Raw genomic sequence first — 13,429 nt, 5'->3', positions numbered from 1 at the left:
AAATAATCAACATTCAAGCTGGAAAATCTGCTCTAGTAGAGCCAGAAAACAACATCAAGACTTTGTAAAAGGGCACAAACGGTTCTATTTAATTATCTCAATGACGGTCCTGGTGAAAGAGTCTACCGATGCCATGTGGCTTGGCTCGGGTTTTGCAGCACAGAGACACCTGTCCAAACGCAACAGGCCAGGAGCAGAGATCACTGTGCCATAACACTAGAGTAATATTCTATAATACGAGCTCAGAGCTACTGTTTATTATATAATGCTGGCAGCAGAAAAAAATTAGTGGAGCTCTAGTAAAAGCGTATTAAATAAGGTTTATGGATTCTTTTTGGAAAGGCAAGGCAAGGCAAGTTAATTTTTATATGAAAGCATATATGTCTTATTTTTCTATATGGTACAGGAACAGGTTTGAGAACCAATGCTCTACTACGCTTATGGTCGAGTGGAATATATGTTTTTGAATAAAAAGCAAATAACATATTTTTCTTAATAATAAAGTCAGATGATTTCTAAACCCCTTCAAAGTGTGTTTCAGTCACTTCCACAGTCAGTCTTGCTCTATTGCAGTAAATAAGTAATGCTGAATTGTTGAATAAGTCATAAAATAAAAAGCTTTTCTGAGAAGTGCTTTAAATTCCAAACACACCAGCCTTAGACATCCCACTGTAGGCTACTGTATCTCAAATACTCATACACATATTACCTTTCTATATAAATGAACTAAAGCTAATTAGAATGAAGCCCAAACAAAAAATGTTTGCTCACCTGACTCTGCCACTGCCTCTATTGGCACATTCTGTTCATATGCCATGAATCCCAAGACGGAGAAGATGGCAAATCCTGCCACAAAACTTGTGCCACTGTTCAGACAGCACAGCATGAGGCAGTCCCTACAAAACACAAATGCAAAAGTATTCACCCCCTCTCAGCTTTGAACCACAGTGGACTGACCAACAGACAAAAAGACTCTTTCATGTCAAAGTGATCTCAAAAATTACAAACTAAAAACAAAATGATTATAATTGATTCCATAAGCATTTAGCCCCGTTAATATGGCACATCTCTGATGCAGCTATATAAACACAGTAAAATGTACAGAAGTTTGTATGCCCACTTCTACCTTAGTGTTATTTCAACAGAAACATTTATACACTATATTGCCAAAAGTTTTGAGATGTCTGACTTTACATGCACGTGAACTTTAATGACATCCCACTCTTAATCAGTAGGGTTTCATATGGAGTTGGCCCACCCTTTGCAGATATAACTGCTTCAACTATTCTGGGAAGGCTTCCCACATGGTTTAGGAGTGTGTTTATGGGAATTTTTGACCATTCTTCTAGAAGTGCATTTGTGAGGTCAGGCACTGATGTTGGATGAGAAGGCCTGGCTCGCAGTCTCCGCTCTAATTCATTCCAAAGGTGTTCTATCGGGTTGAGGTCAGTTCTCTGTGCAGGCCAGTCCAGTTCAACCACACCAAACTCGCTCATCCATGTCTTTATGGACCTTGCTTTGTGCACTGGTGTGCAGTCATGTTGGAAAAGGAAGGGGCCATCCCCAAACTGTTCCCAAATTGTCCAAAATATTTTGGTATGCTGAAGCAATAAGAGTTCCTTTCACTGGAACTAAGGGGCCAAGCCCAACCACTGAAAAACAACCCCACACCATACTCCCCCCTTCACCAAACTTTACACTTGGCATAATGCAGTCAGGTAAGTACCCTTCTCCTGGCAACCACCAAACCCAGACTCATCCATGGGATTGCCAGACATAGAAGCGTGATTGGTCACTCAAGAGAACGCGCTTTACACCACTGCATCCCACGCTTTGCATTGCACTTGGTGATGTAAGGCTTGGATGCAGCTGCTCGGCCATGGAAACCCATTCCATGAAGCTCTCTATGCACTGTTCTTGAGCAAATCTGAAGGCCACACGAAGTTTGGAGGTCTGTAGCTATTGACTTTGCAGAAAGTTGGTGATTTCTGCGCACTCTGCGCCTCAGCATGCGCTGACCTCGCTCTGTGATTTTTCGTTGGCCAACCACTTTGTGGCTGAGTTGGAGTTGTTCCCAATTGCTTCCACTTTGTTATAATACCACTAACAGTAGAGCGTGGAATATTTAGTAGTGAGGAAATTTCACAAATGGACTTTGTGGTAGCAACCTATCACGGTACCCTGTTTATATACATCTGATTTATACATCTGTGGCCATGGAAGTGATCGGAACACCTGAATTCAATGACTTAGAGGGGTGTCCCAATACTTTTGGCAATAGTGTGTTACATATTTTTGTAACATGTAATTAGCCTGCTAATAATGCTTTGTGTCAGATAAATCTTAGCTTTGACAACAGATAATACACTCTAAAAAATGCTGGGTTAAAAATAACCCAAGTTGGGTTGAAAATGCAATTAGGTTGTTTTAATCCAGCGATTGGGTTGTTTTAAGAAAACATTTAACCCAACCGCTGGGTTAGTCCATTTTCAACCCAACTTGGGTTATTTTTAATCCAGCATTTTTTAGAGTGTATATTCTACTCAAAACAGAGAATACGTTTAGATAGAGCACGCTGACTCGACGGACTCTGACCTGTAGCAGTTGTTGTTGTAGCTGTTGTAGCTTCCGAGAGCCGTCAGACAACCCAGACATATTGCATACGAGAAGAAGATCTGAGTGCCTGCATCCACCCACACCTGCAGCAATCACAGATTAATAAAACGGCCATATGTGCTGTTATTCATTGTACTGTCACTGCGGCAAGATCCTAAGACACATACTCTAGTTACATGTATTATAAATGAGATGTGGTCATTTATTAATTGTGAGTTCATTAATGATTAATAATCAGTTTTTTCTGACACTTTCAACCCATTATTTTACTTTTTTTGCATTTTAAAATCACCATGAAATCAATATTGCAGTGTTGATTCTAAATGATTTATCAGTGGACATTATTATAGTTTTAATAATCTTGAATCAAAATAACAGCATCATCTTTTCTCTTCTCTGATGACGAGGGCCTACATTTGTTCTTGTTCCAGACGAAAAGACGAGCACAACATGAGAACAACTGACATCTCTCTCTTTTCATACAGATTACATAAACAGATAATACCTGTTTAATTTCTGAATTAGATAATTTAAAATAGACACTTAGATGTTTATAAAGACATATTGCTCATGTCTGTCTGACAAGTATTCGCTGAGTTTTGTTTCAGTTTAGAGATGTGCTCTAGAAAAACAGTTCACGGAGACCGAGACGACAGAAAGCGCACCCTGTTTGTTTTCTTTATTTTACAAAAGCACAATGTTTTGTTTTGATTGTACGTGGCCACATAAAAAGATCTTTTAGTAGACCTTTTATCTGCATGATCATAAATGACAGAGTATTTTGAGCCTATTTTGCTGCTATGTGAAGACTAAAAACCTCGAGACTAAAAACGAGGGGAAAAAGCACATATAGGAATGTGAATATGCATCCTGTGTAAATGACTTATTCAACCAATATGGAAAATGGCATATCATTATTTACAAAAGATGACCCCAATTAAAGTCCAAACACTACACAACATGACACAAATTCTCACATGACATGCTGACTTGAGTAAAAGCTTTTTGGGTCCCACTTAAATGCATTAGATTGGTTAGGGGTATGCGCACAATAATGCAACAAGAAAAGAAAACTAAACTAATTACTGGCTGTAATTGTACTAGCAATAATAACAGTTTAGTTTTCCCAGTTAACAGCAAATAATACACTGCCCAGCCAAAAAAAGTTGCTGTCTGGATTTAAATAAGCAAATGCTTAAAAGTCAATACACGATCCTAACCAAAAATGGATGTAGCTCTTGATGGAAATAAATGTTGTGATGCTATTTCCATCAAGAGGTGCATATATTTTTGGTCAAAATCCAAAAATAGTGCAGCACTCTGTAAAATCTCCTCCAGCACAACCTAAAGACTTTCAGTGAATTGAAGGTCTTTCACTGTGTTAAAATGATTCTTCATGCTCCATCCCAACCATTCTTTCACAATTTGAGTCTGATGATCTTGACATTGACATCCTGGAATATGGCCATGATGTGTCTTCCTACATGGTTGTTTAAGAAATGAAAAGCTACACACTCCACCAGTAGTGCATTCACACGGGGAGTCAGCGTCCACGCTTCTCATTTACTTTGAATGGGTGACGTCATGCGTTGTGGGTTCCATTGCATCGCGTCACTAACGTAGGTGTCAGCCAATCAGATCGCCTATGCAAATAGGCTAGCGCAGACGCTAGCCAATTGCATTTATACAAAACCGGAAAAGAAGTATGACTGGCTGTTGTCACTATGACAGTCGCATCCTAAAGAATATATCTTAATTTTTTTTTTTTTTTTTGCCAAATATTTTATCCTTAAACAAATTATGGGCGCACTTCCAACTTTTTCACATTTTCTGATTGAGGTAGACTCACTGCTCAAGTCTTTTTGTTTAACTAGCAATACAAAAAAAATATTAAAAAGGAATCCTCTCTAATGACTGTGATTAAGTTCAAACAGCTTTTTTCTCTCCTTTCATTCATTGTTTTTATTTGTTTTATTTAAATTATTCTTCTCTTGTTATCATTGTTTCTTTATAGGAATTGTATTATCCTCTTCATATATGTATGATTATAATAATTCTGTCCTGTATTTACAAACAAATGTATTATTTTGAATGCTTCTGTTCTAACATACACCGTCTGGTGCAACTTGGACACGTCATCAGTGATGATCCCGGGGTCAACAGGTGTTTCGGGTCTTTAATCAACAGACACCCTCGACCGGGCAACCCTGCCGGGGTTGATCAGTCCCCGGGCTGTGTCCAAGTGGCGTGCTACTCCACGGATCCCCCTCCGGATCCACAGCCATCATGAGGCTTTTTCGGCAGCCTCTGAGATGTTTTTTATTGATCGTCTGCACAGTTGTCCTTTAACTCCAAGGAGTTTGAGTATTCGGAGCAACGACTGTCCAGCAAACCCCCGGCAACCAACCTTCACTGGCTCACTGCGTACTTTCCAGCCGCCGTTCCTGCACTCCTCAACCAGCTCTGCATACTTTTGCTTCCTCCAAGTCTTCCCAGGGGACAGTAAGCTCCACTATGACCACCTGCCTGGTCGACTCCGATGTTATCACCCCGTCTGGGCGGAGTGAAGTGGTCGTGATGTGCTTCGGGAACTTGAGCTGTCTTCCCAGGTCCACTTGGAGGTGCCAGTCTCTTGCATTGGAGAGGAGCCCACCTGGTGAGCGTAGCTGCTGTTGTGCATTCTCCCCAGCTCTGACAAAGGAGATGGTATGCTTGGAGGGATACTGACACTTACTGCTCTGAATCTGCCAGAGCCCTGAGGACCTGATCTTGGCGCCAGCAATACCGCCCACCCCTCAAAGCCTTTGGGCAGCAGCTGAGGATATGCTCCAGTGTGCCACTCCTTTGGCACAGTTGGCATGCTGGAGAGTCTACCAAGCCCCAGCGCTGTAGGTTGGATGGGCTAGGTAGAAGGTCGTACACCAAACGGATGAGGAATTGATGCGCAGTGGTTCAGATCTCCACAACGCTACTCGCCGTTCTCCCACATAGTCCAGGTGCCTTGCTACTGCATCCCAACCATCTTGGTCAGGCGATCTTCCTCCTCCTCTGCCCGCACCTCGTCCTGCACCAACTGACGTTTTTCCCTCCCTCTTGCTTTATCGTAGCGTGACTTAGTAAAACTGCCCAGGCCTGCACGTCCCACAACCACGTTAACAACCATGCCTCAGCCGTGCCTCCGCTCTGTCCACCGCTTCCTGTGCCTGCCACTTCCTTCCCGTCTTAACGCAGATTCCAGCTGAGGAGATTTTGGCATCAGAGGAATCTCTGTACATCAAGACCTCCCGGGCATGTGTGACCTTGAACTCCTCGGACAAGCTGCTGATGGGAAGCTGCAGCTTGGTGAAATAACTGTAGAGTGTGATGTTACTTAGGGACCAAGGGAGCCCTAACCACCTCCTGAGGAACTGACTAATGGTTCTCTCCAGTGCTTCTACCGTTGTCGTGGGTACCTCATATACGAGAAGGGGCCAGAGAAGCCTCAGCAGGATTCCATGCTGGTACATCCATGTTTTGTACTTTCCTGGAAGCCCCGACTTGTCGACTGCAGTGAGCCAGTTCGTCACATCGTTCCTGGTTTGTTGGAGAGTGGTTGTGTCCTTCAGGGAGCTTTCAAAGATCTTTCCCAAGCTCTTGACTGGTCTCTCTGCTACTGATGGAATTTGAGACCCATCCAAGGTAAACCGGAACTGGTCGGCCACTTTGCCTTTCTTTAGGACCAGGGACCTAGATTTGAACTCCTCCTTGCCCATAGGATGAGACATTGGAGCCCCTGGAGAAGCCATCTGCACCCTGGAACTGAAGCTGCTTAGGTCATCCACAAAGGCTCTTATGGGTGGCTGCCGAGTACCAGATCTAGACATGGGACCTCTACATTCCACCACTGCTGATTTGATTCTTCTCAATATTATCCTGAAGGTAAATATTAAATATCAATATTATCCTGAAGTTAAAATACAAGATGGTAAAATCCAAGACAAAAAATGAAGCCTTGTTTATACTTTCGCCTGGCTCCACAGCGCAAGCCTCCGCTGACTGCGTGCACTCCTCCCCAAACGGATGAGGCGTTTATACTTGACGCGCTCGCCGTTGTGCTATTCTCTGAAACGACAGAGGGCGACTCCGAGTAATTTTTTTATAAACCATCAAGAAAAAGCGTCGAGAAGAAATGGGCTAATGTACACAAGTGATGATATTTATTTTACAACGTAGTACACTTCACCAAAAACCACACTACAAAAGAATTATGTAAAACTAGTAAACCTTGATATTATTACTTGTGACATGAGAACAAAATATATGCACACATGTATACAACTAAATTAACGATCTCTTAAATATTTACTAATTTCACTAAACATTTAGTCATCATTTAGTTTCGTGATTTTTTTTTTTTATTAAACATGGATCACTTTATTTAAAAGGGCTTATTTCTGCTTTTATAGGCTCATTTTGTAAATATAAGCACCTCATTTGTATGTGCAAACTGGGTGCCGGTATGATGAGACGTCATGCTCGGCTAGATTTGCCTAGAACTCGTTCATCTTCGGATGTGGAGTCGTGCACGCTGTTACAAAGAATGTGCTGCATACCGGCAGGCGAAATGGGGTCTTGCAAAACCCAACGTGCACGACCGCCCACTCCGCGTTGGCATAATTTTTGCTGTGCACACCCTTGCACTCGTGTGGACGCGTTGAGTATAAACAAGGCTTGACGGTTGCATCAGCACCAGCTTCAGACACGCCCTCCATCAAGCGTTGACGCAGATGCCCCGTGTGAATGCAGTATTAGGGTTAGAAGAACTGTTTCCAAACAAATAACATGCTAGAAACATAATTATCACTGCAATAATGATCCAATCATATACTCTTAAGCATTTGCCTATTAAAATCCAAACAGCGACTTTTATTTTGGCCAGGCAGTGTATGTTGGTATAAATACAAAGTCATATACTATAAATCATCCATATAAATGAGTAGATCAACTATTCAATTTTAACACAAGATAAGCATTGCAATGTTATCTATGGGACAAAGCAAAAAAAAAAAAAAAGATACATTTATGACATTTAGGTTAGGTTTTTTAATGGGAAGCTTCACGTTCCCTCCAACATTGATCCACACAACAGTCACTGACTTTCAACAACAGCCATTTTCTTGGAAAACTGGCTTCTGATTCGGATGCACGATTCTCTCACCTGCAATGGGCTAAAGTGTTCCCGTAGTGCTCAAATGCTCTGAATAGACTCATTCTGCCCCATAGAGGAAGAGAAGTGTAAAATGTGGCCATAGGGGATCCATGTGAGTCTGTGGAAAATAAGCCAGCACCTCTTTAAACCGCTCTCACATAACCATTGAGCCACTAATCTCCTTTACTGGGAAGACAATTGACAACTCACAGTATTTGCTTCCTCCAGCGGGTAACCAGGGTAACCCCTCTGACCTCACAAACACAGAGCAACTTCCCTCCAAGAACATCCAGTCTATGGGGACGGTCATTTACGTCTCTTCTGTTTAACATTCGGACGGTGCGATTGCCCTGGTTTGGCATTACTCGGACACGGCGCTACATTCTTTTAAAGCTGCTTATTGATGTTGTGGCTAATTTGGAGGTTTGTTTTGTCTTGTTTTAGCCAGGAAGTGCATCCTAAAGAAATGTTTTGATGGCAAACTCATCTTTGGTCATTATTTCCAAATCTTCCAAAATACGCAACTTGTCGTTCGTTACGATTCTAACACTAGACAGTTATCAGTGAGGGAAAAATAAAACAGTGCTAAATGCATTTAATAAAATGCAACTAGTTAGGACAGCAAAAATAAAAGACTTAAAATGCTTCCTTTTTTGTTGATGTCAAGGTTTTGCGTCCAACACTATGGTACTTTGGCACAAATTCATCTCCCACATAGAATCAAGCCAAATCACACAGATGCCAACATGGACAGGTTGCTTGGTATTTTGTTGAGTCTATGCAGTTCATAACCATAATGGTCAATTTCAATAAAGCTATTTGTCTTCTACATTACCAGAGAAATCACTTGTTGTGCCTTTTTCTGTTCTCTAAACGTGCAGTTTCAAACTCTCTGGCACAGAAAACTCAATTGCATGGTGAGATTGTAAGGGAAGATGGTGAATAAAACAACAGAGCACAGAGAATGTGAACAGACCTCTTATTGTGCGGCATGAAAGCTAATTAAACATTGGCGCCCCCATCGCCAAACAGCAGCCCTTTATCACCCTTTCTCTTTCTCCGCATTTCCTTTATGTCGCTCGCTCTCTCAGGCTATCGATGCTACTTCACATACATTCCTTCGGTCCGGCTTTCTGTTCACTGGGATGATGAAACGGTGGAGCATGACACACTGATCTCCATGTAATCCCACCAAATGACCTGAGATTTCCCTGCTTCCTGAACAACTTGGCACTGATTCCTTGATTGTATTGTAGTATATTATACAACAGTATGCAATAATAACAACATATTCAGGGTAGGCTATATTATATTAGATTAAAATCATATATGAGTGCTGCCTTATTGTTCCTGAAGCCCTACACCGACCCCAAACATACAATACCAAATAAACACTTTTATTTCAAATATATGCTATTCCAGGCTGATATGTGATGGGAAAAGGGAGAAGAATGAGTTTGGATTCAAATTCAGGTCGGTCACATCAAAAGCTAACTCCACCCCTTACTCTCCATGCCACTCATCCTGTTATCAGATAGGTTTCTTTTGTCATTGTGTCCGGCTCAATCAGGAACTGGTGGGCGGAGTTAGTGTAAATAGCCTCTGCTAACAAGGCTAACAACACTTGGTGCAAATAGATACTCCGAACATTTGTAGTTTTTAATGTCCAGATTTCATAAAAAAATGTCATGATAACAAGCCTTTTGGAGGTTTGTATTGTAGACATTGTGGTTATTTGTGTGTTTTTGGTAAGTTCAGTCTGAGCAAAAACCACTCTATACATGTAAGAGAAAATGTGCATCCTGATGGTGATTATCACAAAATAGTGTGACAGACAGTGTATTGGGGTGACAGAAAATCATAATCACCCTGAGGGTTTATATCAGGGGGAACTACACACAGGAACTAATCAAATAAACAAATGAATGGACATGAAATATTGATTTATGTGGTTTTACTTGACATAAATGTTATTTGGAATTTGGTGTGAAATTAGCACATCTATGCAAGAACTTTAGCCAGGGATTACATTTGGATACTGGAGGTACCCTAACATCTGGTGGTGACTGTTTTTTGCAACTGTACTTTAACCTTAAGAGAATATCCTGAGCCATGGCTAAAGCTAACCATCAACTGGCACAAAAACACCTCAATTCACCTTCAGCTAAACAAACGTTTCAGCTCAAATACAAGGCATATTTTCACACTCATTTAGAGTCACAGCTGAGACAACAGTCTAAAGAAAGCAATATGAAAGGATTTACAGGAGATAGTTGGCATAATAAGACGGTTAGTCAAATCTGGATCTCAAAAAGCAGCCTTTTCAGTCTCAGAAATCTTTATTTTTATTTTTTTTAATGATAGATCTTCATCTGAGAAGTTCCAGTGTCTTTTTTTTTTTTTTTTTTTGGTAAACAATTTAAGTAGTGCAGCCATTTAAATTATTTATACATGTGTTACTTATATCTCCAGCTGTACTAAATCTATCTGGTTTCACTGTCATACATTAAGGTAAATTACATTTTCAGAGGTTGAATTTCTCTTTCATAAATGCATTTGATAAAGCAGATATGCCCCTCCATAACCTGCTACATCTGATAATAATTTAGCACAAAGTCTGCATGTTTCTCACAGGATTTTGTAAGAGTATGATGGATGGACCTCGGACAAGGGCGGTTGGGGGCATGTGCATCTCTAAGAAAGAAATACATTTCTATTGCAAAAAAAACCCAAAGGTTATTTCATAATGAGTATAGTATTTTAGTTTAAAGTAGTAAAACTACAATAGGCTAATGTATTTTTTTTAACTTGCCAGAAGCTTTTATTTTGGTGTAAACTGTGACAACAGGGCTGCTTTCAGCCCCGACAAAACATTGCACACCGTTTTTTAAACGGAAACAGTGGTGCGTTAAATACCCTTTTCTGATTACGCAAGAGTTGCAACAATGGCAGCTGAGAAGGCCATTCTTTGTGTTCTTTTTGAAGAATTTTCGGATCCTGATTAAAATGGTATAAATACGTGTTTAATTCTGCAAAATACGCTCAATGTTACAGTCACTGCCCTTGCCGCCCAGAATAAAGTCGAACATCCCAATCGAGTGAAGGGATTTGTGGAAACTGTGGTTCCTAATTATTGTTATCCAACATTTGCCTTGCATTTCAGAGTGAAAAGACAAACATGTCTTCTAATATCTTCAATTGTTGCGTATACCGAGCTGCAGCAGACACATTTGTAAACGACTTTATTTGAACCCATTGTGCGAGCTGTCTCTTTAATACTGCGTGGTTTATATACATGTTGCTGCAAATCCAGTGAAATCCATGAAATGTTTCAGCTGTGTGATGTAATTCCTATCTAAACAAACGCACAATAACAATTTCAAGGATTTGATTTGGAAACTGGTGAATTTTCCATTCACCATTCTTGTTCAGGGATGCATTTCCCAAAGCCAACTATGGTTGCAAGTTCCATTGTTACCAATACAATTCAACAGAACTTGCAACCATATTTGGTTAACGATGCTTTTGGAAAACGAACCTCATATGAAAAAAACGTCTGAAAAATGTTCTTTAACTATAAAGAAAGACAGCTGGGTGTTAAATGCATTAAAAGTGCAGTTACGCTGAATAAAACAGTTCATACCTGAGGGTCTGACAGGCGAGACATATCAGGGTACAAGTAGAACTTAATTCCATTAGCAGCTCCTGGCAGTGTGATTCCTCGAAGAAGAAGGATCAACAGCATGAAATAAGGAAAGGTTGCAGTGACATACACCACCTGCAGAGAAAAAACATGGGCATGAATAAAGGTCATCAAGCTGCACCACATGTTCACAGATAAAATCGAGATCTTATGAGATGCTGAATCTATTTAGACCAGTGCAAGAAATTGCCAAAAAATGTATATTTACACCAAGAACAATTAACGTAAAAGGAATGCTGTCATTATTTATTATTTAATGTATTTCAAAACGTGTATTACTTCTACTTCATTACAACTTTAATTACATTTCAACACTCAGGCGTGTGCCCAAGACACTGCGGCACTGATACATCTGCTGATATATCTGCAAAATAAATACAATATAGCTAGATCTGGAGGCTCGTTTATAGGGAAATGCCCAAAGACAAATACTGTCATATGTGCTCTGTGTAGGTTTGGGGACTTTTGTGTTACTTCCTGTCTTTAGTGCCATGTTGTAGTTCATTCTAGTTTGTAATGCTGTTTAGTCTCCTCAGGTGTATCCTCGTTACCTTGTTAAGCCTTTTTTTGTATATATAGCCCTTGTGTTTCTCTTGTGCTTTGTCAGTCGTTGTTTGCTGTTCGTGTAGATGGTTCTGTTCCCTGTGCTCTCGATGTTCCTTGTGTTTCTCTTGTGCTTTGTCAGTCGCTGTTTGCTGTTCGTGTAGATGGTTCTGTTCCCTGTGCTCTCGATGTTCCTTGTGTTTCTCTTGTGCTTTGTCAGTCATTGTTTGCTGTTCGTGTAGATGGTTCTGTTCCCTGTGCTCTCGATGTTCCTTGTGTTTCTCTTGTGCTTTGTCAGTCGCTGTTTGCTGTTCGTGTAGATGGTTCTGTTCCCTGTGCTCTCGATGTTCCTTGTGTTTTTGACTTTTGTTTACATTTGTTTCTTCAATAAACTCTTTGCACATATCCACCATGTCATCTTTTCAGCTCCAGCATTATGACAAATAATATGTTCGGAAAGGAAATGACACAATCTACTGAGCCCCTAAAGGGACATGGTGATGGAAAATATATATATATTTCAATGCTTTTAGCTTTCTCTCACAATCATGTAGTTATATATTGTATATAGTTTGCAGGCATCAGGGAGCCGCTATCAATATACGGGATATTGAAATCGCTTTTGAATGCACACTCGCTTTTTATTTTCGATTTCCAATTTGCGATCACATGTACCCTGTCAAGTCAAGTCACCTTAATTTATTTAGTGCTTTATACAATACAGATTGTTTCAAAGCAGCTTTACAGTGATAACAGGAAAATACCAGGCTCAGTCGGTGGGCCAGCCAGTTCTCCTCTGGCTAAACGAAACAACTTGGCGTGGTTTAGTTCCAGGCTGCATCACAAATCAGATTGTGGATTGGTATCCAAAATATTTGATGCAGTTTCTTCTGCTTGAATATGGCCATCAGGAGCTGTGGGGATTGTTCTGGTTCTCATTAGTCTCGCTTAGCCAGACCTTCAGACTCATGTCAGAAGGTCTGGACTCCATAGCAGCTTTCATTGGCCAAGGACCGCCCTGAGGCCGTCTGACTGACATGTAAAGCAACCAATCACATTTTTTTTTTTTTGTTCTGCGTCATGTTTAGGGCAGTGAACATGTAAAGTTGATGTCCCTAGAATAACAGACCAGTGTGTAAAACTGTCAGGCGTATTCTAAAGAGACTATGCCGTCAACTTCACATACTTCATATTCTTTTGAAAATCCAGCGTTTAGTTGATCCTGATAAGCGCTTATTGTCACATATATAAACACGATGGCTTTCTTGTTTTAAGGTGGATCATTAAAGAACGTGATACTGTACAAACACGTCTCGGGGCCTGTAGAATTTAAAGTTAGTGTTAGGGTTATGGTTGCTAACTAAGTGTTTTCAATTCTG

At 40.6% G+C, this 13,429-nt stretch overlaps 1 protein-coding gene across 1 annotated transcript in view; it reads right to left on the bottom strand.

The window, feature by feature from the left end:
• Positions 1-13,429, bottom strand: part of slc6a11b (solute carrier family 6 member 11b) — a 37,599-nt gene that overhangs the window by 16,918 nt on the left and 7,252 nt on the right. The window contains exons 6-8 of the mRNA XM_079844458.1: positions 11,448-11,582; positions 2,596-2,699; positions 772-896 (exon numbers count right to left, since the gene is read on the bottom strand). Coding sequence (XP_079700584.1) covers positions 772-896; positions 2,596-2,699; positions 11,448-11,582 — 364 coding nt within the window. The remainder of the gene's footprint in view (positions 1-771; positions 897-2,595; positions 2,700-11,447; positions 11,583-13,429) is intronic.

Source organism: Gobio gobio (genome assembly GCF_949357685.1).
Source record: "Gobio gobio genome assembly, chromosome: 19".
Classification (NCBI taxonomy): domain Eukaryota; kingdom Metazoa; phylum Chordata; class Actinopteri; order Cypriniformes; family Gobionidae; genus Gobio; species Gobio gobio.
Note: the sequence above shows the minus strand (reverse complement) of the source record. Positions and strands in the feature narration are given on the sequence as shown.